Here is a 24,512-nt window from a genome sequence, read left to right as displayed (position 1 = left end):
GAACAGCTGAGTGCAGCCAGGAGAATGGCTGTAAGTTACCCAGGAAAAAGGTTGGGCCAAAGTGTCCAGAAGATATTTGAATGAAAATCTTCCAGGCTCAGGAAAGGCTGCTTGATGGAAAACAAGATTTCTTGCAGGACGCAGTAAGAAATGCTGTGTCCAGCAGCAGTTTACCCTGAGTTTGTGTTGTAAAGAACAGATCTACAGAGTAGTGCTCTGAGAGATAGGTTATTTTTTTAATAGGCTTTTAAGTGCTTTTTCCCCCCATTCATTTTGCTGTTTCTGTCAAAGTATGGCAACATGGAAGCTGTATCTGGTAGTCTTTAGTCCCAACACAAGCCTAAGTGGTGTTAATCTGTCATTTAAAATAGCTTTGTTAAAAAGAAATTTATTTTCATCTTTCTGTTTTATTTTGTGTTATTTATTTTAGCAACTGCTCAACAGAATTCTTCATGAGATCATTTGAATTCCTGTGGGTTAACTAATTTGTTAGTATATTCCTTTTTAATTCTCTTCTCCAATAGTTGCATTCTCTTTTAATATGGAATAGAAAGATAAATTGCAGAAAGCTTTTGCCAGCTGACTCTAAGCATTGTCTGCCAGGGGGTGCTATATGATTGGTCAGAGCTCTACCTCTACTTCAAAGATTTTAAAATATTCTTGGGGTTTTTGTAGTATTTTCAGTTTATAGTTTGATTTTAAACAAGGATTGCTGAACACTTATAGGCTGTGTAATGTTTAGTTGCATAATAATTTGTAATATGTGTGATTGAAAGTTGGTATTTGGGGTTTGTGTTCCCAGCTTGCTGTTCCACCACTGTAACCAGGAAAGTTTGAATATTGTCCTGAACTTGATTTGTCATTTAGTGGTGCTGAAAATTTGTATTTCCTTCCTCTGTTTGAAAATATAGTTGTTCACATAGCCATTTTCCAAATTTTCAACCTTGCTGAAAATAAGTAAGGGAATACATGTGGCTTATAAAAGCATGGGGATTTGAAGGAAATGTGGACTTTGTAGTAAAAATGTTTTGCATTAACTTTGGGCAGGAAATTCACAGTGTATTCTGATAAACAGCCTGTCATCTGCAGGCCTGTTTAAGGTACATAGGGCTAGAATTAACAAGTAGATTTGTATCAATTGTACATTATTTAACAATTTAAAAGGTGTCTTAGTGGTGTATTTAAGTCAGTATGTACAGTTCAGTAGTTTCAAGGACTCCATACATGGAGGACAGGTCTGCTTTTCAAATGCCTGTGCTCTCTGAATCATTTCTAATGGGCTAGGAAAGGTGACTGAGGAAAACTTCTGCAGAGCTGTGTGGAGTGGGGAATACAGTTGTGTTTCATTTCCTTAGTCATTGTGTCATTATCTAATAGAACTGTCAAGATTTTTGATTAAATTTTGACTTTACATGCAGGATAATGGTTAAAGGAGTTAAGGGGATGATCAGAGTACAGGAGGTGAGTAAAGGATGTGGAAGCTTTATGGCAAACAAGTGGCACAGATGAATCTCTTCATCATTAGTCCGAGACTAATGATCTCTTCCACTGACCTGCTTGCTGAAAATTACTTTATCTCCTTGTTAGGTGGTGATAATGATGAAAAAAGCATGTAAAAAAGGTGTATTTATTGTCTAGCAGTAATAGTTTAGGAGATGAATCTTGGGCTAATTAATTATGTAATTTGTGAGATCTTGTGGCCTTTTCTCAGCAGGGTATCCAGGAACATCAGAACCTTTTGAACATCCAGAGCAGTCTTAGCTTTGAACAAGATGAACCTGTCAGACTTTTGATCTGCATTTACAGATAAATATTATCAAGTGCATGTTCTGAGACCACATCCACTAATGCCAACCTCTCCTGCATGCAAGTGGTGTTGAGCAGGAGCTTCTTCCACCTGTGCTGTGCTCAGCCACTGAACCTTGTCCCAGGCAAACCCCTACACTTGTCTCAGCTCTGCTGTGACCAAATATTCATTCCACCAGAGCTTCCCCTGTCTGGCACAGTTGCTCCAAATTGCAGAGTCCATGTGGGCTGCTCATCTTGGTACCTTGGGGGCTGAATGGAGAATGTGGATGATGAGGAAGTTGTTTCCAGGTCCTTGAAGATTATTTGCTCCAGAAGAGGCAGGGATGTGTGGTAAATACTGTAAATGAGGCTGGATTTATTTATAATACTTTGGTACTGATGTGCTGTGGTTGTCATTCATTGAGTCTTTAGTCTGGATGAGGCCTGAGAAAGTGACTTCTAAACAAGAACAGTAATTTTGTAAAGCTGTGGGGCTTTTTTTTCTTTTTTTCCTTCCTCTCCCAGCAGCTCAGAGGCAGTTGTATTTATGGCAGTAGGTGCATAAGTGAGGGAGCAGAAGAGATGGGCTGGTTGTACTCCCAAGACTCAGTTCTCAGTTCTTCTGAGCATGATGTGGAGTGCACATGCTGTTCCTGAGTAGGGCAATAATTGCCAGAGATTGTATCTGAAAGTACTTTTTTGAATTGCATCTAAACTTTTAAGTTCTTGAGCAAAATCAAAGGACATTTTACTAAATACCTTTCCATAGATTTCAACAACAGTACCACTGGGCTGTGATCCAAAACTTTTTCAATCTAAAATGCCATCAGCTCCCTTACTCCTCTACCTAGCTTTCTCCCCAGTCAGTAAGCTTTGCTTCTCTTGCTCTGCTCTTCCTCCCTGACCCAGGCAACATCAGGCTGATGTAGCTATATTGCATTTGTTTTAGGAAAACATGCCTGTCTTCATCACTGTGTTGTGACCCTTTCCTTTTCTCAAGCTTGGAATGCACTGTCTGGTTGGAGAAGGTGAGAGTGGTTTTTATACTGTCATTAAGGACAAATGAAATTTTGTGGTGTCCTTGCACCACAAAGTTGAGGTTTTGTTTTAGATTTAATGTGAGCTACAAACTCAAATAGTGAATAGGTGTTTTCTTTCTGTCTGTAGCACTTATTTGCAAAATAAATTTTCTGTGGGTTGTTTTTCCATGTTGTGTGTATGTTGTTGCCCAAGCATGTTTGAATCCTGGATTGTATTTTAGTTCATGGAGTGTTTTAATTTGATGTTTTAGTGTGTTCTTTGTCAAGGACCAAACTTAGAGGGTGTTTTCAGGAAACTCTAGTTCATCTTTCATGTGTGTAGTTTGGAGCTCACTTGTGTTCCTCAGTTTCTTTTGTCACTAGCAGACCAAGATGAAGCAATGAGAGTACTGTTAATTTTAATGGCATTTATAGTGGTTTTACATTTATAACCACATTTATAGTGGTTAATTTTAAAGGCATTTATAGTGATAGATAGCACATCACAAAGACAGGAATAAATTGAGGGCAGGCAGCCTGTCACTTGCTTTAGTCTTTATTCCCTTATTCTGGGGAGAAAAAAAAAAAAAACAAATTTAAGATTCAAGTAAGAGTCAAGACTTTTTTTAACTGAAGTTGGACATAAAGCTGTCAGTGGAAAAAATTGCCAGGTTTTGAGTTGTAACCTGGTCCTTTATTTCATGGTAATTTGGTCACTTTGGAGGTATTAGCTGGCCTATCCTACAAAGAAGAATTGGTAATTACTGGTAGTAATTATTTTCCTTAAATAATGAAAGGCTGTTATTCATAAGTCCTTGCTAAAACAAAATCGTCACCTTTCATCTAAAAGTTAATCCCAATAACTATTCTGAAGTTCAGTGTAGCCTAAGCACAAGAATTTCCCTTCTAGGGGGTGTCTGACTAGACTGACTTTCCCTCACAGGTATGAAAGGTCTGATGTTTCGTGGTAAATGGAACAAGACTGGAAAGTGTGAATTAATACCTTATTTATTTAAACCTGAGGTTGATCAAATATTGATGCAGAGGCCCAGAGGAGTTGTGAAATCTGCATTGTTGCAAATACTCAGAATCTGGCAAATCCTTTTAAATTGGATTTGGGTTTTTTTGGAGGTTGGGCTCCACAACTTCCTAATATCCCTTCCAACCTCCATCATTAAATGCTGCTAGAAAGGTGTCCTCATCTGTCTATCTGACATGGCCCAAGAGATGTGTATTTCTTTGCTCTTAAAGATGTATTTTTCTTCCCCATATTTCTCAACTTACTGATACCACTTTGAATTAGCAATGCTTATAAGAAGTTACTGTTAGCAGGTCATTCAGAGTAAGTCTTCAGGTATTTTTCCTGTTTTGAAAAGACAAACTATCTTAAAGCACAGGGTAACCTCTGAAAATTAGTTGCTTAGCTAGGGATTGTGGTCTTAAGTGAGTGAAACATCTCTAAAGCTTGGAGAATTTTGTGTGTTGTGGAAAAATGTCAGGATAAATATGCTACCAAGGTATAGGTGGAGTGGAGATGCTGAGAGGCCATATAGCAGCACTCTGTGCAGCTGGCAGGGCAGCTTGGAGCTAGTCCATGTGTTCTGTGCATGTGATGTGATCTTTGTGCATGTGTTTGAGCTGGTGAACATGCAAATACTGCAGAAGGTTTCAGGACACTGCTGGCATTGGGCTCTGAAGTACAAGGAACCTGTTCAGGTTTGCATGTGTGGGTTCCTGCACCCTTTTGCCTCTCTAGGTCCATATTTTTTCCAGCTTGGCAGGAGGCAGGGACAGGTAACAGGCTTAGGCATATTTATCCTGCTTTTGAGGAATACCAAGGCCAACACCATTCTTACTCACCCCACATGGCTCTGCCCATAGGTGTTTGCTGAGCTTGGTGAATTTGTGTCAACTTAGAAGTTCTCCTGTCTAAAAATTCTCTTAAGAACAATGTGCTAGCTTTGTTTATTTTGGGGCACTTCTGTTTACAAAGTTCATTATCTATGAGAGATTTTTGGTTTGTTTCTCCCTACTGACAATTGATACTTGACTGAAATGGTTCTTTGTCTGCTCCCTCTTACCAAGTATTCAGGTTTTACCTCTTCATCTTCATTTCAAACATAGGAATGTGTTGTCCTAAGTAGCTGCATTAATCAGCTCTGTATAATAGAATGAATTCCTTTCTTGCTGATGGCTGATTAATATGGGTTTACATTTTTAAAGAACTGGTGTTCATTAGGGTTTTGGGGAGAAATGCCAGCTTTCTCACTACTTTTTGAGTTATATACTTGAGCTAACTATAACTGTGTGTACATTAAGGTCCAGTTTTATATACTTTAAAACATGATTAAAAGAGACTTCACTAGGTGAATTTGACAGCTGTGTGGAGAAGTTTCAAAGTAAAATGCTCACTGTTTGTGTACTTAGTGAGAATTGTAAATGAAAGCTTTGGGTCCCATTGGATCTGTAATATTTGGTTTATTACTAGTCTTCATGTAGCTGTTCCAGTCTTCTGAACAATAGTGATGTAACTAGGTTCAGAATGTCATTTAAAATGACATTTTTTGAAGTTTATAGCAAAACCTGTGCTTTTTAGTTTCCATTGAAAGTATAAGTAAAAGGTTCCAATTGCTCTGTTCTCCCAATAGTTTGATGTGGTGTGGTTAAACAAGTGACAAAAGACATTTTCTCCCCACCTCTTTACACTTTACAGAGGATGTTAAAACAGCCTGGGGATGATATTGAGTCAAAACTAATTTAAACTAAATATGTCAATATCTGCAATTTGTTCATGAACTGAAACTTCTAAAATGGGAACATGTCATTTTGGTCTCTTAAGCATAACAATTTTATTTTTTAGTCCACTTTAGAGAGCACTTCCTTTCTTAATGTAGGGCTTAGATGTGGAAAGTAGATGTTTGTCTTCTTGAGACCTAGGTGGTCTTTAGACTGTGTTGGATTATGGAGCATAAACTACTGCTAGACTTGTGTGTGGCTTTAAATATATGGGTAAACATACAGATATGTGATTAAGGTAGTAAAATAGTAACCTAATTTTATGGCTATCAGAATGAGCTCACATGGCATCTATTTACTTGTCAGCAGTCAAAAACAATTTTAACACAAGCCACTTATTCTGTTCTCTTCTGTGCAGTGCTGCTTCATTGCCAGAGATATTTAGATCAGCTTCCATGTGTTCATGCTGTGTTTCTAGCAGATATTTTACTCATCACTGTTGCTGAACAATAGTAGAACTTTTAAGCTTAGGAAAAGATGTGAACAAACAACTTGTACTGAAACTTGAATACTTAGTTTTTTGGCTTTTTATTGATGCTTTTTGCATCAGTAAAGAAGTGGGGGATGTGTCCTTCAAAATGTCAACTTATCAATATTTGCTTCAAATAAGTAAATTTTACTTAGTTACATGCTTTTGAACTATTTTTATAGGGTTTAGTTTAGCAGCTTTTAAGAGGAACAAGAGGAAGCTGGAGTTGGCCGAAAAGGTGGAAACAGATCTCATTCAACTAAAGAAAAGAAGACAATCAAATGAAAAGGTTAGCTCTTGTTTCAAATTCTTGTGTCGTCCTAAACTTACAGCTGACTGCTAATAAACCTCCTGTCGTATATAAGACTGATGTAGCCTCAGAAGCCTGTTCTCCTTGTCCATCCTAATGTTTAGATGATATAATGAAAACTTAGTGCAGTTAAAACTTTCTGCCTTGCTATTTGAAAACCAAACTATCACTTTATATCTTGTTTGTGCTAAGAAAAATATTCTGCTCATTTAGAACTGGAAATAGGACAAATGTAAATACAAACAGATAATTATTTACCAAAACATTTTCTTTAGCTTGGGATCTCTGTCACTGTTTCCCACTTTTTAATGTCTCCTGAGCACACTGCATTATGGAACTGGAATTGGTGAAATTTGAAATATCAGGTAGGTAAACATGTGCATCTGTGCATGCATCTGGCATTGACCTGGCCCATATTACCTGTGCCTCAAAACTACCAGGGATTCCCTCTGTTCCCCTCATTCTTTGTTTAAATGTAGAGCTTTGGTAACCTGTGAGAATGTCATTCACAGTATTTGTGTTTCATGTTGAGTATCAAAGAATGGGTCATTAAATTGAATGCCTGTGCTTTATTTGGGGCCTGTGGGCCTTTGGATTGGCCACTGCTCTTTGCTGAGCTGTCTGACCACTGCCTAGTTACATCTATTGATATAAATAAGGTATCAATCCCAGAGAATTGTTAGCAAAAGTGTATTCTCTGTAGTCTGCAAAGGCAAACAGTGATAAATTAGGCAATTTACATCTGTGCTCTTAGATAAGATGTTTTCTCTAGCAGGGAAATAATTTTTACTTTTTCAAGGAGCTAAGACTTGTGAAGAAATTAAATCCCCATGGATTGGGGATCCATGGGAGTTAGTTGTTAATTTTGTAACTTCTGCTGTTCACAGGATTTCAGTTACCTCCTTGTGAACCTGGGAGTGTGAAAGTGTGCCTGGGGAGAGGAGGGGTCCCTGTGCAGTATTGCTGGTCATGTAATAAGGGACGAGTCAATGCTTGAAACATATGCCAATGCATGAGCTTACCAACCTGCAATTTGAAATTTCAAGGCCTCCAGAGTCCTGTGCAGAGCTTGTGGGAGATTCCCAAAGGCCACTGGTGGTAGGTAAAGGAGGTGATCAGATAGAGCTCTTCTCCCTGGTGAGTAATCCAGGGACAACATGCTGGTTTTGTCAGTCTGGGCACATCCTGTCCATGGAGCAGGGATCAAAACCAACCCATGCTCTCAGTATGGAATTCTCATGCTAGCCACAAAGTGTAGGATAACTGCAGCCTTACAGGAAGTAAGGTTTTCAAAGTAGTTTTTCCAAATGAAATCGAAATGAAAAATCAAATTCTAAAAGAAAAAAAAATGTAGAATATATCTTCCCAAACTAATAGAAAAGGGTCATTTAGCAAGGATGAGGCATGTGATTTGTTGCCCTAAAACTCACACTGTCAAAGCTGTGCTCTCATAAAAGGTTTTAAAATAACTGGTTTAAAGCCATTTAAATACTTGAGTAATTAGAAATTAATCTTCTTGTCAAAGTTATTTTAATTGATAAATACTCCTGTAACTTTTTTATCAGCTGTGCTTCTCTGGAGCTGCAGACCATTCCTTTCAGCAGGACTTGAGAGCTGTTTTATTTTCTGGTTTGACTCACCCACTTCATCTCTGTGCTGCAGCTGAGCCTGTGTGCCTCTGTCAGTGCTGCAGGCTGTGGGGAGAGCAAGGTAGAAAGGATGGTGACAAAGGTGGAGTTGAATGGGATCAGAACTAATAGGCCAGTGTGAAGAGACAGTATTGTGACCAAATCAGACTGAAATTACTTGGAAGTTTGAGCTACTGATAAATATCGCCAGCTAAAAAGAAAAATACAGGTTTAAAAGTTAGTTTTCAATAAAAATGTGATGATACCAACCTTAAAAAGTATGAGGCTGTTTAAATTTGACAAAGTTTGTATGGAAAAACTTGGCAGTGTCACTTACTAAAGGAGTTTTATTTCCTGATAAATGGACTTTTTTCTGTATTTTTCTTTGTTCACCCAATGTAGCATTTGCAGAAGGTTATGAATTTGCATACAGGAAGACCCATTAATAGTTTTGCCAAATTTTGAAAGTGTAAAAATTGTGTCTTTTTCAAGTTGCAGAGTCTTACTGATTTGCATAGCTAAGAAATAATTCACACACAAACAAAAATTAACATTCTCCTGGGGGTATCTATGTTATGTTCATTCAGCCAGATGCCATTCTCAAATTCTCCCCTCAAGCACCAGTAAATATCAGAAGTAAATATTTGTCTGCTTGCTGTTAGTCTGTCTTTTACCAGAGGAAATTGTTGTTGAAAATAGCTTAGCAGAGTTTGGCTAGAAGCTCTAATTTTACTTTGTCTTTTGGTGTTACAATCTTTTACAAGTGATCTCAGCATCTCTGTAAAAAGTTGTTCTCTTCTTGGTTTGAATAAGTGACACTAAGAACCCCTAGTACACGTGATTTTTTGGGAAGAGATTGGTGTTTGTAAGTTACTATTTTATAGCCTAGTTATTTAACTCTATAAATAACATTGTTTAGGTTGAGTTTTATTAAAACTGGCTTGGTTTTTATCTAGTTAAACACAGGTACTGACATATGTATACACCTGTTGGAATTACATGCATGGAATCAACAGTTCCATGTGCTTTGTTTCTGTATTAAGACTGAACATACTTAGAAAATGTTTTTGTCTATGTGCAGGTAATTTAAGTGTAGCAGTCAGCTATGACAATCCTGGTGTCTGTCTTATTTAGTCTTGCAGTTTGGAAATGTCCTTAGAAAAGAAATAAATGTTCCATCTCACATTTGTGTGCAAATGGTCTTTGATAGTAAAACCTTAGAGTTTTCAAAAGTGTGCTTCAAAATCCATTCAATATTGGAAAAGAAACCTAAATAATTTTCACCCATTCTAGTTAAGTTTTGTTGGTTTGGCTTTATCTGTGGAAATACAGTATGGAGTAATTTCCTCATCTTGCACATGAAGATCAAACAAAATGTTCTTTTTTACACACCAAACTGTGAAACTGGGAAGGCTGGGATTGTTCATCAAGCTTTGTATAATTACGTAGTTGGGTAATAGCATATGAATGTTACTTGCTTCAATCTGATTGTATTTTGTCAGTTATACTCAGAGATGAGATTTAGTGGTAATTACTTTCCATGGCATTTCAAAACTATCTCAAGTGGAGAGGGAAAAGGCCCTGTGTGTAGAATCCCTCAGTGGGCACTGGGTAGAGCTCTCCTAATCTGCTAATGGCTTCCTTAGGGGCTTGTAGTGATGAATATTTACAATTTTTTAATGTGCAGGAGGGAAGGAGGGTTTTTTAAAAATGCTTGATAGAACTCTGCGTTTGTGCAAGTGAGCATCTTTTGGTTTTGTGTGCATGTTCTTTGCAAAATCTGAGTATTTGGACCATGGTTACATAGATTAATTTCATTTCCTGTTGCAAGGTGCATATTAAGTAATGTGAGGTCTGAATTATAACACTGACTTTCAGTTTCTTCCATGCAAAATGTTAACTACATAATAGATTAAATTTAGGTTGCAATACTGCATTGTTAAAACCCCCAAACTGCATTTGCAGTGGGCAAGTATAATTTAGTAGCTGAACTCAGCTATAGACTTTGGTAACAGATATTGCCAGGTTTCCTTTGGAACCTGCAAAATTTTAAGTTTTTAAGTAAATCAGTCAGTAGAAAGGCAAGGCCAAACAAACTGGGTCTTGTTTAGTCCCTACTGGACCTGTATGAAGTTTGGTCTTATTTTAGACTTTATGAATTTTAGTTTTTATCATACTTTCTAAATCATACTTTCTGATATTTTCTAAATATGTTTTTATTGTCCTGACCCTAGCTTGACAGGTTCCTCTGCTTTTCAACATTCATGTGAGTTGAAGAGAGGAAATGTGTGACACTGAAAGTCCTCTCAGCAGGTGCAGTCTTGCAGTGACTCCTCAGGCACACGATGCTTTTCCACAGGGAGATGTACAGAAAGTTCCTTTGTTGAACTGTGATGAGCTCTTTAGTTACTGGTCCAGAAATCAGGGTTGTCAGTACAGTTCACATATGTAGAAGGTGCTGACAATGTATTTTTTCCATTGGATGTGGAATAGAACAAGGGTAAGGAAAAATATAGCATCACCTAGAATCAGTGACTTTTTTTTATCACAAACCAGTCCTGTTCCCCCCTGCCCCAAAAATATATTACTGAGAAGAAAAGTACAGAATTCCTTTGCTTCAGAGGTACAAATTTCCTTCAGAAGGTTGTGTGGGCCAACTCAACCTTCCCTTAGCAAATCTTTCCTTAGAAAAGATGTCCAGCCTCGAAGTTGCCTCACTTAAACAAACTTTGATAGGCTAGATTTTTATATCTGTAGCTGTCTGTTAATTAAGTTTTTTGTTGTGGGTATAATTTCCTTTGATAAAAGAGGGCAGGAGGTAGGTAGCAGCACCTGTATCATAGCAGTTCTTCTCTACAGAGAAATCATAAGAGAATTCATGTTGGGAAGAGCTTTATCTGGTCTGGTCTTGGAAACCTCCAAGGATGGCAATCTGCACGTCCCATGAGCAGCCTGCTCTGCTGGTTAAGGTCTTTGCAATCCACTGTGTGTTATTGTTTGAACTGGGTTTGTTTTAGCTCAGGCTGTGTCTGGGAGTCCTGGGAGCTGGAAAATACATTGGCACATGAGATGTTAAAAAAGGATTCCTTAATTTTCTTTCATCTTTAGAACTTGGAAGGGCACTGTCTCTTTTCTTATCCCCTTTGCTCCCATCATCAAAACTCCTTTTGTTTCTACTTTTCCTGCCCTCCCTGATCCTTCCTTCCTCTCTTTTTCAACCTACCCTTCTTCCCAGTACCAGTTGAAGCTTTGGATCTGTAACTTCTCACCTCTGTTGTTAAGCAGTTTTCTGCTTTATTGTTGGGACATCTGTCCATTTGTTTTAATATTGAGTACGGTCAGTGCCAGCATCTGAGTGCAGAACTTGCAGGGAAGATCCAGGTGTAGGAGCAGAGAAGAAACTTCATTTCCCTGGGAAAGCCAAGGATGAAACTCCTGCCTAGGAGTTCCAGTTGCTTGAAAAGTTCTGTAGAACATGATAGCCCTGTACTGCATTATTTTTCCTTTTGAGACTGACATAGAATTAACCCAAGTGTTTTCTCTTAAATTAAATGTAGCCAGAGTATCATCAGCATTACAGTACTAGAAACCATACTTGATAAGTGACATAGTATGCCCAAGGGAATTTTAATTGATGATGGGAACTTGATAATTGAATTTGAATAGTTAGTTTTTTGGGTTTTTTTCTTTTTTTTCTTTATTCCTCCCTCTGAATTCTAGTCCAGAAAATTGATGTTTATATGAAAAGCTTAGTAACCTTTGGCATTATTTCACTGGGTAAGTCTATGTGAGAGGCTTGAGGCTTGTGCAGCACCAGTGTGCATCTCTGGAGTTCGTGATGGATGATGGATCAATTCTGTTCATTTGGTTTAATTTCTGTACACTGCATGCTGTGTGTGTGGTGGAGCACGAGGTCTGAGTGCCTTGCCCTGGGTTCTGCAGAGAGGGGAGAACTGTTCCTTCTCTGAGAGGGACTCAGTATGGTGCATTAAGGAATGGGGGAAGGATATAAAGGAAGATCCCTTCTCCTGCAGGGAGTAAATCTACCTCAGAAGTCATGGAAGTAAGGACACTTTTCTAGTTACCCTCTAGTACAGGAACAAAGGGTAAAATTGCTTTACTCACTAAAGATTCCTGAGCTGAGAACAAGTCTGGCAGCAAGAATCTGTCCTAGGGGGATTTTTTTTTTCCTTGAGGCTTCTATTTATTGTCTTGCTCAGAATATCAGTATTTTCTCTTTACATGGTAAACAGCTGCTTGGTTTTTTCTGGTGGTGCTTTGTTGGTTTGGGTTGGTTTTTTTTTTTGGGGGGGGAGGTGTTGGTTGTTGTTGTTTTTTTTTTTAATTTAATTTTTTTAAAATCACACATCTTCAAAAATTAGAGCCTCTGAAAATGTTTTTTCAGGCCTTTTAGGAAAGGCCTTTTGATGTGGCATCAGTTGCTGAATCATTTCTTAGTGGGCAAGTGGCAACCACTAAGAAAAAATGACTTCTGGCAGTTCTGTGAGTAAAAGCAGGTGATCTGAGCATTGGATTAATTCTGAGATGTTTATTACCTTCTTGTTACTGGAGAAGTTTTATTAAGGTCCTGTCTGAGGCAGAGCAGCATTTGGGGAAGATTTCTGGCAGTGGGTACAAGTGCATGATAACAAATCCATTTGGTTGCTAGGCTCTCACTTGCACACTCCTAAGGAGTATGATCTGACTGTAATACACTGTATTTGCTAGGATTTTCTTCTGTTTGTGTGTTTTGCAGGAGAATGACTCAGGAACTTTGGATACAGTTGGTGCAGTTGTTGTTGACCAAGAAGGAAATGTGGCTGCTGCTGTCTCCAGTGGAGGTTTAGCACTGAAGCATCCTGGAAGAGTTGGTCAGGTGATCATTGTACATTGTTTTTTTTTTTTGTTGTTGTTTTTTTTTGTGGGGTTTTTTTTTTTTTTTTTGTTGGGAGTGATTGTTCAGTGTCACAAGCAGATGTAGTGTAAAGCAAGAGCTGTGACAGCAAATTTCTGTTCTCCCTTCCTTCATCTTCAATGCTGAAGGCATTTTCACTGCGTTGATGTGCAAGTGTTTTTAGTGTCCTCCATCAGTGTAATAAAACAGTGATAGGAAGATGTTCTCTAGGTACCTTTTGACAGAGATATCAGTAAGTTAATTTCTTGGGCTTAAATAAGTCCTTAAATGGTCTCTTAAATGCTTAGAGTCTTGAAAAAAGATTTCTCTCAATATTTAGGGAAGCTGTCCTAAGTAATTTTTAAATGATCTTGTGAATTGGAGAAAGTGACAAAAGTAATAAAAGAACATATCAGGTGTTTGTGATGTGTTATATACAATGATGGTTATGTTTATAAATTATGTATAGTTCTATTTATTATTAATGTTAATAATAATAATAATATATTTATGATGTGTCACCTTATTATTGTTAGGGGATTTTGAGGTGCAGCAGAAATTTTGTACTCCATTGCTCTACAGCTGTATTTTTGGTTGACATTTTCCATTGTCCAAAAAGCAGTTTTATTTTGAAATGTAGTTAAAATTCTTTGTTTGTTTTTTGAATAGCAGAGTGAAGGCGACTTTATATGAACAGGGTTATATCTTTACCCTCATCTTCTGTTAAGCTAGGCTAAAATACTGTATCTGTGACACACACCCAGACCTCAAGAATAGTGAAAGGATGTAGCAAAATGGAGTGGAATTACAATAGGGTTATGATATTCTTATTCATCTTTTGTTCTAATACTTGCATTTTTCTTGGGTTTCTTTTTTGTTATTGTTGTTGGTTTGAGGTTGTTTTTGTATTTTCATTTTTTTAAAGGAAAGGGAATAAAGCTAAAATCTCACACACTTAAAATTTATGAACAATGTGCTTCTTTCCTTAGGCAGCTCTTTATGGTTGTGGCTGCTGGGCTGAAAATACAGGAGCTCATAACCCTTATTCCACTGCTGTGAGTACTTCAGGTATTTACTACTTTTATAAATATTTAATGAAATATTTACTATCTTCCTCTGTTATCAGTTTGCAAATTTAAAATAGCAACATAATTTCCAGACTATATTCTAAATTTGTATCATTTATTTATTTGTTTGATTTAATTTGTATCATTTAGTAGTGTCAATATTGTATTTAAATCCATAAATTGATCTCTTTTTGGTTGCTTATATTGCCCTTTTTAGTTAATTAGCAACCATGGGAATTTTTATCCTGTTTTGTATTGCACTGAAAGGTTATGCTGTATTTATTAAGTATTAGGAAACCTAATACTTAAAGAAGAAGTGCTTATTAGCCCAGTATTGTATTAAATGCAGAATGCCTCTGGGAATGGAAGCCTTTTGTAAAGGACTGAGATAATCAGAGGGTCCTTTGGATACAAAAATGCTACAAGCAGCATATTTTCCTCAAAAATATTTAATTACTGTTTCAGATGAGTATCTAAGTGCATTCTTTCTTCATCTCTCTTTTCCTTCTGAAAGAAAAGGGAAAAGGCAGAACTAAAATACTGCTATAAATGTATCAGGAAATATTTATTCAGCAATTGTGAAAGTGATGTAAGAATTAGGAGAGCTTCTGTTCTCTTTGGAAAGCTCAGAGTCCTTGACACACAAATGTGTTGTGTTTGTTTGATGCCTTGCAGAACAGAAAAGTCTTGAGGTGAAATTATGTAGGATTTGCTTTAACTTTTTTTTTCTCCCCCTAGTTGTATGAACAGCCTCAATCAGAAAAACTACTTGTAACTCTTTTTCATAAGTGCTTGTGTCAGCTTGCAAAATGTGTGGTGTTGCCCACTGCTCAGGGGTCAGAGTTACCAGCATTCAGTGTAGGGAGAGGTGAAGAAAACCTGCAGGGTTCAGAGTTAGGTGATGTCAGCTGTATCCCATGGGCAGTGCAGAGTTGGAGTCCTGACACAGAACTAGTGGGGGGAGCAAGGTGACAGATTGCAAATTAAAATTTGATAGAGGCTGAAGAGCATCAGGAATATCCTGTATTGCTTTTATTTCCCCTCTGTTCACATTTGCCTGCACCATTGAAAATTGGTGTAGAGGTTCACCCTTAAGTTTGATGTCAGTAAAAGCAGATGTTCTTTTTGGTGCTTGCTCAGGGGATGGTTTTACTGAACACAGGAGTGTCAGAAGACATTTTTACTCAAGGCACACCACACTGATTTTAGCTTAATAAATGCTTACAGAGTAACCAAATATATTTGAGTATTTGGGACCATGTTCTAATTAATTAGTGGAGCACAAGTCCAATATAAGAGATTGTTAGTGGAAGAGCTGAAGTGGACATCTTTATTTACTTCTTTAAAGCTGTTCTTTGCAAAGTCAGCTGGATTTGAAGTCTGGGTGAGCTCTGACCAGCATCCTGGTGATGGCCTGTGATATTAGCCTCCTTTCTTTTTGCTGGTACCACTTTTGTGTAGTGCTAAATACTTCGATGTTCTACTATTTGTAACTGTCACAAATACACATATGTGGATATTTGTTTGGTTCAGAATTCTAGTTTCCATGACATTACCCTGATCCCAGTCCCAGTTAATTGGAGTGGCCTGCTGGCTGATTGTGGAGTGTGGCCATCTGTTCATTCATGGATTTGAAATTCAGACTAGTGGTGTTTAATTAAACTCTTGTTTCTGGTTTTCCTTTAAAGTATGTGTATGTCTGTGAGAGAGAGTGAGATAGAAATGTGTACAGGAAGTGAGAACTCCTCTGTAATCAATACCATTCTTTTTTCCATTTCAGAAGCTCATAATGTTTTATTTTATAATGTACTTTATGTTTAGTGCAGTTCTAAAATATATTGATGCCTGACTCTTGTTTAAAATATGAACATCCAACGATGTGAACCATGAATTTAATTAAGGAGTAAAGGGATGGAAAATTAAGTTGTAGGAAAAGTTGAAAGAATGGAACTTACAGCTTGGCTGGATCTCAACAAGAGATGGGAATGGGGGCATAAACATCTGCAAATATTCAGGTGAAACTGCCATGGCCAAGGAGTAGAATAATGCATTAAATATATCATTGTTAAAGATTTAGAAAATAGATGTACTGTCTAAATTCTAGAAGATGCCTTGATTTAGAAAGCTCCAAGATGAACAGTGCTTCTTAAGAGAATATCACCACTGTCCCTTGATGTAACTAAACCCAGACTAGACTGTGTTTGTAATAGTGATTATACCCCCTCTTGCAGGTTTCCAAATGGGTTTTATGTTAACTTTTTTTTTTTAATCATCAACAAATGCAACTTGCATGTTATGTATAAATAAAAACTGTACATTGACATTGATTTTATGTTTCATTTTAATTCAGGCATTTACACCTGTTGGTAAATGTATTTAAAAGATGTACATAAGAGAAACCTACAATCAGTTTAAATTTCTGTGGTTTTCACAATATAGCACTTTGTTGTTTTAATTTCACATGTCTATTTATTTTAATTTTTCTTTGAGTCATGAATTTGGCACAAATCTAATAGTTTCTACAGGGAATATTTTCCATTTTGTGGGGAGAAGAAAAAATAGAATAAAATTAGACAGTGGTTGCTGTGGGCATTGAGTAATGTTTAATGTTTATTGTTACAGGACTTCAGAGAATAGCTGAGTCATCAAATCACTTTCGGAATTAAAAAAAATCTTGAATAAAAAATTAAACTCTAATTCCCCTAAAACTTTATCAAAAGTATCCTCAAAATTATTTGGTATTAGTGTCTGTTAAACCAAATAATTTTAGCTGAATAATTCTTTGGGAAATAAAAGGTTTCTCTTTTGTGCTGGTTTATACTTTTAAACTTCTTTTTAGTGATCATTATGAATAGAAATTTAAGCCTTGAGAGTTTATATATCAGGCTCTATATTCAATAATGAAAAGGGATATTCTTGGCATCAGTTTCATCCAAGCAATTTGGAAGGTCAGGTTTTGCAAACTCTTTGCACTCCATGCTTAAGAAATTGTTCATCTCTTTGGGTCTTGGAAGTGCTGATCAACTAGAGACTGAACAGGTTAGGGAAAGCCTGTGGTGTGGGGAAAGTAGAGTTTGGAATAGTAATTCAGAGTAGGCAGAGTACAAGCTCCTGCACCCTGAAATCCACCTGGAATGGACACATTGGGTTGGACCTGAGCTCCAGGCAGTTTGGTGCCTGTCCCAGAGAGAGGCTGTTTGCAGTTCTCCAGGGGAAAGTGCAGGACTGGGAAAAGCACCTCCACTGCTTTATCCAGGCTTCTGGCAATTTGTGATGTTGGGACTTGATAAACTAGAGATATATTTGTTCCAATTGGTCAGGGTGACTTCTCAAGATTTCTCATTTCTTTTTGTTCTTAGAAGACCAGATATTTCAATTTTGCTGGGAATGGTTTTGTTCTGTGATGACCTTTGTAGAAACTTCCTTAGAAAAGGAACCTTTAGTTTAAATGCCACACTTAATAATACAGCAGGCTTTATTCTTCAATTTTTATTAATTTTGTTCTAAAATCCTCTAATTGAAGCTTCAGTATCTTTCAGTACCTGCCTAATCAAAAAAAAGCAGGCTGGGGGAAGATGTCACCACACAGTACTTAAAAGTAATTCCAAGTTCCTGTAGCTTTCTTTCAACAGTTGTGTATTCTTTGAAGAAATCTTGGATCTTCTGTTGGCCCTGTAGCTGCTGGGAGGCTTCCTGCTTTTGCCTCTTCAGGAAGGATTTGGTATTTTATGCCTTTTTAGCAAGTTGTTTCTTAAATATTTTGGGCTATTTTTATCATGTTTTTATGCTGAATGTGCCAAAGGTGGTGGTTCTGTTCTTGTTTGGGCATGACTTCAACTTTTTGCATGGTAATTTCATACCTCTAACAGTCACTTGACCATGTTGTTTGAACACAGTGTCTTTGGTGGTTTTGGTTTTTTTTTTTTTTTTTTTTTTTTTTTTTTTTTTTTTTTTCTTGGCTTTTCAAAAGTTACTTCAAGGTTTACAAAACACAGCATATTGTAAAACTCATATTTTATGGTTTAACAGGGCCCAGGACAACTGAAAGCAAAAGATGGAGACTTTCTAAAACCCCAGTGGGGGAGATGGTGAAACTTAGGAATGACTGTGAGTTTGAGGGGCCCTAAATCCCAGGTTTATTCTGTAACTCTGTCTAAATTCAGTTTCTGTGTTAACAAATAAAGCTTTTCTGATTTTTTTTTCCCATCAACTTTTTGAGACATTTTGATGTATAGACTCTGAATTATATTAAAATTAATATTTTGGTTGGGAAAAAATAGTTACGGGACTTTTTTGGCAGCTGAAGGATAAACATTAAAGGAATTTAAGTATCTCCAAAGCAGTATTAAAATTCAAGAAATTCAAAGAATGTTGCAGTTGTGTTGGGGGCACACCCAAGATACCTGGGCAATAGCAGTGCAAGGGCCATTCTGTGCAGGAATGATGGTGGAGATGGAGTGACAGCTTGTTCAATGAGATGAGCATGACTAATCCCCTCTATTTAATATAAATTTAGTTAACAGCTAAACTGGGTTTTGCATCAGTGTAGTAGAAGCCAAATCTGTGGTGTTTAAAAGCTTTTCCATGCATGTGTGCACACAGACACAAAAAAAATGGGCTCCCCTTTAAACCCCCCCACCACCTCCCCACAAAAAGAGGCCAGAACACTTGTAAGGCTGCTTGGAACTCTTTAGTGGCTGTATTGTGCTGGTGTACAAATGTAAACACAGGAAGATGGGTATTATTTGGAGGGAAAACATTTGTGAACCAAACCCAGCCACAGGAGAAGCAATAGTCCATTTTTTTGGCTGTACTGTAAGAAAAAAATTCCTATTTTTTCCTCAGCATAATAAGAATCAAAGACTTTGTGCATATTCTTCTCATTCAAAATAACATCAAGTGTGACACTGACTTTCCTATTCAGTTGGAATATCTGTGATCATTGTGAATATTCATTCACTAACTGTGCCAAAAGTAATATTGCTGGTGTAAGAGGCAGGCTGTATCTTTCCTGTGAGATAAATTGAGAAATACTAATTCTCTTTGGATATGCAGAACCTTAACAATAAATATAAAGATAAATATAAAATTACAGTAACAGCTAATACAGGACACTTTGAAAATTTAAGCCAAGTGGAATTTTTGAGTGAAAGTGTAGAGAGTGAAAATGTCTTGCATTTTTTTCATCTTAGCAGCAGGAAATAGAAAGCATGCAAAGGATGGGTGTGTGTTCTTTCTAGGTACCAGCCATTGAAGCCAGCAAACCTTCAATATTGCATTTCTGAAGATAGAATGTCTTGCATTATTTACAAAATGCAGAAGTTCTGTGCCACAAAGCTGCACAATCTCCAGCTTTTACTAAAATTTATTTGATGTGACTATTTGATACAAGAAAGGCACATAGGTTATCCTAGGGAGATTTAAAATACAACCTAATTTATGACCCCAAAGAGTAGAAGCTTGACATATGCTGAAGTCATTCAGAAAAATTAAGGATGCTAACAAACATAATTTGGTTTCATGGCTGAGCCAGAGTTGTGTTTTGTTGAGAAGGTACAAGGGATGTCATATTTCTGGAAATAGCAGATTTATTTACGAGGTGTAGTTGAGGATTCTGTCTGGGAGAAGTCTCCTAGTGATGTCTTGCTCTTCTCTCCTGCCCAGAATCTTTTCTTGAGTGGAATGAAGATCAGATAGAGAAAACAGCAGTGTTTTAGGAATGCTTGTACCAACTGTATTTATTCTGTGTGAACTTCTTGCCAGTTTCTGGTGTTGGTGAATTCACCAAGATCCTAGAAAACTGTTAAGGTCTCATGACAAAAGTAGTGGCATCTGTTCTCATAAAGGCATTTTAGAGATTAGATCACAATACTTTAGGAGCTGTGTTGGATATACTCTTGTACACATAATGCATCATTCCATGAAGGATAAATAGCACACTTCGTGTTTTGAAGAATCACAGAATTATTTAGTTTGAAAGGAACCTCTGGAGGTCTAGTCCAGCCCCCTGCTCAAGGAGGTTTCTCTTGCTTTTGAAGTCAGCATCAATAAGGGAATTAATATATTCACTTATCCTTGCCCACCTTTTCCTGCTCTGATTGTGTCCACAGCTGTCATTCTTTGCAGTCCCTTGGGTGTCTTATGGGTGCTTTTGCAGGCCATGTGGAATAGGATGGACTAGGAATGACACTGTGCAGAGATGGGCTGTGGTTGTTAAATTGTTTGTTGACTTATGCCCTCAGCCAGCATGTTGGTCTTCTTATGGAAGCCACTGATCTGTAGATTCCTACTGGAAAACTCCTTTTGCAAACAAACCACAGTGATGTGCAAATCTGCAGAGTAAATACTTTTCAGGGAAGTTTTATTGCAAATAAATCGACTTGTAATGCATAACACTGGCTTTGTGATTCCTTTGTGTTGAGGGCAGTAGTGGCTGTGTTAGGATCCTGTGAATGAACACCTGGCCAGTGCTATTTTGTGGAATCATGGAATAGTTTGGGTTGGAAGGACCTTAATGGATGGAACCCCTCTGCCCTGGGCAGGGATACCTTCTCCTCTAGACCGGGTTGCTCAGAGCTCCATCCAACCTGGCCTTGAACACTTCCAGCAGTGGGGCATCCACAGTTTCTCTGAGCAAAATAAATGTATAAATGTAATTCTCTGCCAGTGAATTACATTTATGATGTGATGATAAAGCTTCCTTTCATGTGTTGTTAGCCCTTATATAACATACAGTGTTATATAAGAGTGCAGCATTGTCTGTCCTGTCCTTCTGAGTCCCAATGCCCAGAGGAATTTCACATGCAAATTTTGTATCCTGTACAGATTGCTTGAGCTACACTCTGTGAGATGGATATTAATTGTATCATAATATTTTTGTAGACAAGTGTATTATCTCTCAAAATCAGTCTGGTCCTGTAAAATCTGGGGAATAAGAGGTAATTTAATCCATCACAGATGAAGCAAATAGAGAAGAGTTCTGACATTGTTACTGTGAACCAGAGGGTAGGGTGGAGGAAGGGGAGCTCCATCTCCAGACAGATCAGTATTTACCCATGAAATGAATGTTTCTGTCAAGAGTTCATCCAGCCTGTGTGTCCAGATGCAGTTGGGAGGATTCAGTGCTGTAGCCTGTGCTGTGTGAGCTGACTCAGCACCACCATGAGTCTGGGAGAAGAGAGAGGAAGCCCAAGGCAGAAATGATTTGTGGGGATGGTAGCATGGAGAAGCTAAACAATTAAACACAGTACTGCAGTGTCCACAGCTGAGAGGTCTGTCCTCAAATGATCAGAATGCTTGTTTGAATTGCCTCTGGAAGGCTTGCTGGGAAGCAGACCTGGATGGATACAAGAATCAGAGGGCTTATTGAAATTTGAATTTGACTTGATGTTGTAATACCTATGAGGCTTGAAGGTGCACAGGCTTGTGGAAGTTGTAGCTTGCTGCAGAAGGCTCAGTGCTTGCTGAGCAGCACTTTTGGAACCAGAGCCAGCAGCTGTGCAGCTCCAGCTCCTGCTCTGGACACTTGGTCCTGTCCCTGCTGCTGTGCCTTGTGCTAGTACCTTGAAATAGGTGCAAGGATAGAGAGTGAACTGAAGTGAGTGGCAGACTGAACTCCCTTTCTATGTCTTAAAGACTTTTCTGGGATTTGAGAGTAAGTGGTTTTATACCTTTAGTTAGCAAACACATAAGCTACTGTCATAGTTTCTTCCCCATAAGTTTTAGATGGCAGAAGTGATGTAGTTTAGAGAGGTGTTGGGTTTTTATAGAGATCAGTAGCAGCAAAGCTTCTGAGGAAGGCCTAGGCAAAAGTGTTTGCTTCTTTCTTTACAGCTTAACTGAAATTAATCTTTCAAAATGTATTAAATGTAATGAAGAATGTAAAAAGTACAACCTCTTTAAGGGAGCTATGTTTTTTCTTCATTCTAACCTCTCTTGGAGATACATCTGAAATTCTTTTTTTCACAGTAACTCAAAAAGCTTTTAAAATAAATTATCTGCCATTTACCACTGTTTAGAACTTACAGTGCCAAATGAATGAATCCTTATCTCTCTAACAATTTCTTTTTCTTATCTGTAAAATTGTAGAAGAGCTGAATGAGTTGTTTTTTTGGAGTGATTTTAGTTTATTTTTTCCATATTAAAAACTTAGGGACGTGTTTTCCTACCTTTCCTTAGAGAGGGTGCTTTAGACATGAGTGTGTCTGCATGTTGGATTTTTTTTGTTATCTTTGAAACCTGCCCAAATTTACTAAAGTTTCAGCCTTTTGGAAAATTTCCATTGCATTTTCTTAGTAGTTAAATCATCTAAGGATATTCTGTCTGCAGCAGGAATGTGCTCCATTGAGCCCTGTAGGATCAATGCTTTAGGAATTGGACAGGACTTTGTTTGCAGGTGTTTTTTCTGGCAGTAAAAATTTCCCTTGCTAGCATGAAGACAAGATAGAGCAGCTGGTAGGAGAAAAAAAACTCCTAAAATTATGTTACTTTAATATAATACTGTAGTATTAATGTATTACATTCTGTATAGTGCATTCTGCTAGACTGCAGCATTTTGTCTTTTGAGAATTATGCATTTAAATTTTTTTTTCAATATGTATCTACCTGTATCAGTGTCTTGTCAATGAAATATTTATATTGTACTTTATTGTGCTTTTTAAAATCATTGCCATGCAAGGTTTTAGTCAGCTCTTTCTAGAGATGCTGGAAATGATGAGCAGAGCTTACTGAAATATAGGTTTCACAGTGTTTCCATCAGGCATAACTAGAAGTTATCCAGGAAACAAAGCAGAAATAGGAGTTCTTTAACCTGTTAGCTGATACTTTAGGGACTACTATTGAACTGAAAAGAACATCAAAGCTTAACAGGACAGAAACACCAGGCCCAGGTTCAGACTCTGCTGCATAGAATAGATGATAAAATACAGATAACCTGTAACTTCTGTCTTTAGCTTCTGTAAAGCAAAGAGTCATACTTTGGCAGTGGAGTAAATTAGGTGAATTTTTCCATTCTTGACTGTACATGAATAATACAAGTTTCCATTCTGTACTCCTTTAAAACAAGTTCCAATGCTTTTTGTTAAGGTACTGTGTGTTTCAGAGCTAGACAGGCTCCTGCAGCCTGTCAAAGCTCCACAAGCTCTCTGCTTGTGGCTCACAGAAAGCAAACTTGATTTTCATTTCTCCTTCCATTCAACAGGAGCCTCTTTCATGTCTGAAAATTGGAAACGCGTGTTCAGTGTGCTGCATGGATGTGTGTGTATGTGTGTGTGTGTGTGTGTGTGTGTGTGTGTGTGTGCCCCCTCTGGCACACCTGTTTCTAATTTCCTGACTTGAAAGCATCCTCCATCAAAAGAAGCAGAAAAACAATTTCTCTCTGACATTTGTACTGGGCCCTCCTTTCCTTTGCCATCTTGGTTCCATCGGAGGAGCGTTACAAGATGCAGAGCACGCATTGGAGGGGATGTTCAGTTTATATTGTGCTGGGTTCTTTCTCCTCTTGTTGTGGTTCTTTCAAGCATTAGAAATCTTCTTGAGAAGTCACTATGCTGAGGAAAAAACCCAGTGATTGAATCCTTAGTTTCTTGCATGAAGCTCAAATGAAAGATCCAAGTCTGTGAATTGAATGTTAGTTAATGTTTGTTATGGAAAGATTAACGTTTAAAAATTAGAGCTCAGATTTCTTACCTTTTTTCAGAAATGTATGCGCTGTAAGATAGTATCTAATATAATACCTAAAAGTTGAAGATGTTAACAATCTTACAAAAGCATCACAGCCCCTCCTTCCCCTTAGTAACATGGGAGTTGTGCATAGGCTAACTAGCAAATTACTGCTGAAGTAGGAACTCATCCAGAACAGCTAAATTATGGTAGGATAGCTTAAGAAAAAGAGACAATGAAAAAAAAGGTTGTAGATTCCTAGACTGTTCTCGTGCAAGTCTTGTACTAATCAATGAGAAGTGTTTGAATTGGAGGTAAAAGTGTGTTATTATCAGAAATCACACATTTCAATACCCAGAGAAAAGGGAAGTTCTGTTTCACTGCTGGTCTGCCTGGCACTTTGAAAGAAACACTGCATTGAAACTGTATTGTGGCATGACCAAGATACCTGTCTCTGAAAATCAGTGTTGGTGTTTCTGCATGATCTTCAAGTGATTTTGTAGATGATTTTCAAATAATTTTCAGGCAGGACTAGAAGCTTCTGGTTGAAGACAGGTTTTCTGGGATCTTTTAGAATTTCATTTGGGTTTGTGGTTTGTTTACAAAATAAAGGTGTTATGGCTATTAAGCCTCATTCTTCTTTCCTTCCCTTGTCATAGGAATCTGTTGCCATCAATGCCTGGGGCCTTTAGGAGTCTGAATATTCTCTCCCCTTAATCTAGGAGGCTAGAAGCTTGCATCAAAACATCTGTCTGTTTCTGTTTATTTTTTGTAGGATCTTAAAGTGATCTTAAAGATCAGACCTTAAAGTTCCTGCCATGGGCAGGAACACCTCCCACTAGAACTGGTTGCTCAGAGCTCCTTCCAGCTTGGCCATGAAC

The 24,512-nt window shown here is 37.7% G+C and overlaps 1 protein-coding gene across 3 annotated transcripts in view; it reads left to right on the top strand.

Annotated features, from left to right (window-relative positions):
• Positions 1-24,512, top strand: part of TASP1 (taspase 1) — a 107,088-nt gene that overhangs the window by 24,889 nt on the left and 57,687 nt on the right. For all 3 annotated transcript variants that reach the window (XR_009485657.1, XM_059840659.1, XM_059840658.1), the window contains exons 8-10: positions 6,255-6,361; positions 12,767-12,886; positions 13,894-13,972. Coding sequence is in view for 2 of the 3 variants with exons in the window: in XM_059840659.1 (XP_059696642.1) it covers positions 6,255-6,361; positions 12,767-12,886; positions 13,894-13,972 (306 nt within the window). In the remaining variant the exon portion in view is untranslated. The remainder of the gene's footprint in view (positions 1-6,254; positions 6,362-12,766; positions 12,887-13,893; positions 13,973-24,512) is intronic.

The sequence above is a fragment of the Haemorhous mexicanus genome, chromosome 3 (assembly GCF_027477595.1).
Source record: "Haemorhous mexicanus isolate bHaeMex1 chromosome 3, bHaeMex1.pri, whole genome shotgun sequence".
NCBI lineage: Eukaryota > Metazoa > Chordata > Aves > Passeriformes > Fringillidae > Haemorhous > Haemorhous mexicanus.
Note: the sequence above shows the minus strand (reverse complement) of the source record. Positions and strands in the feature narration are given on the sequence as shown.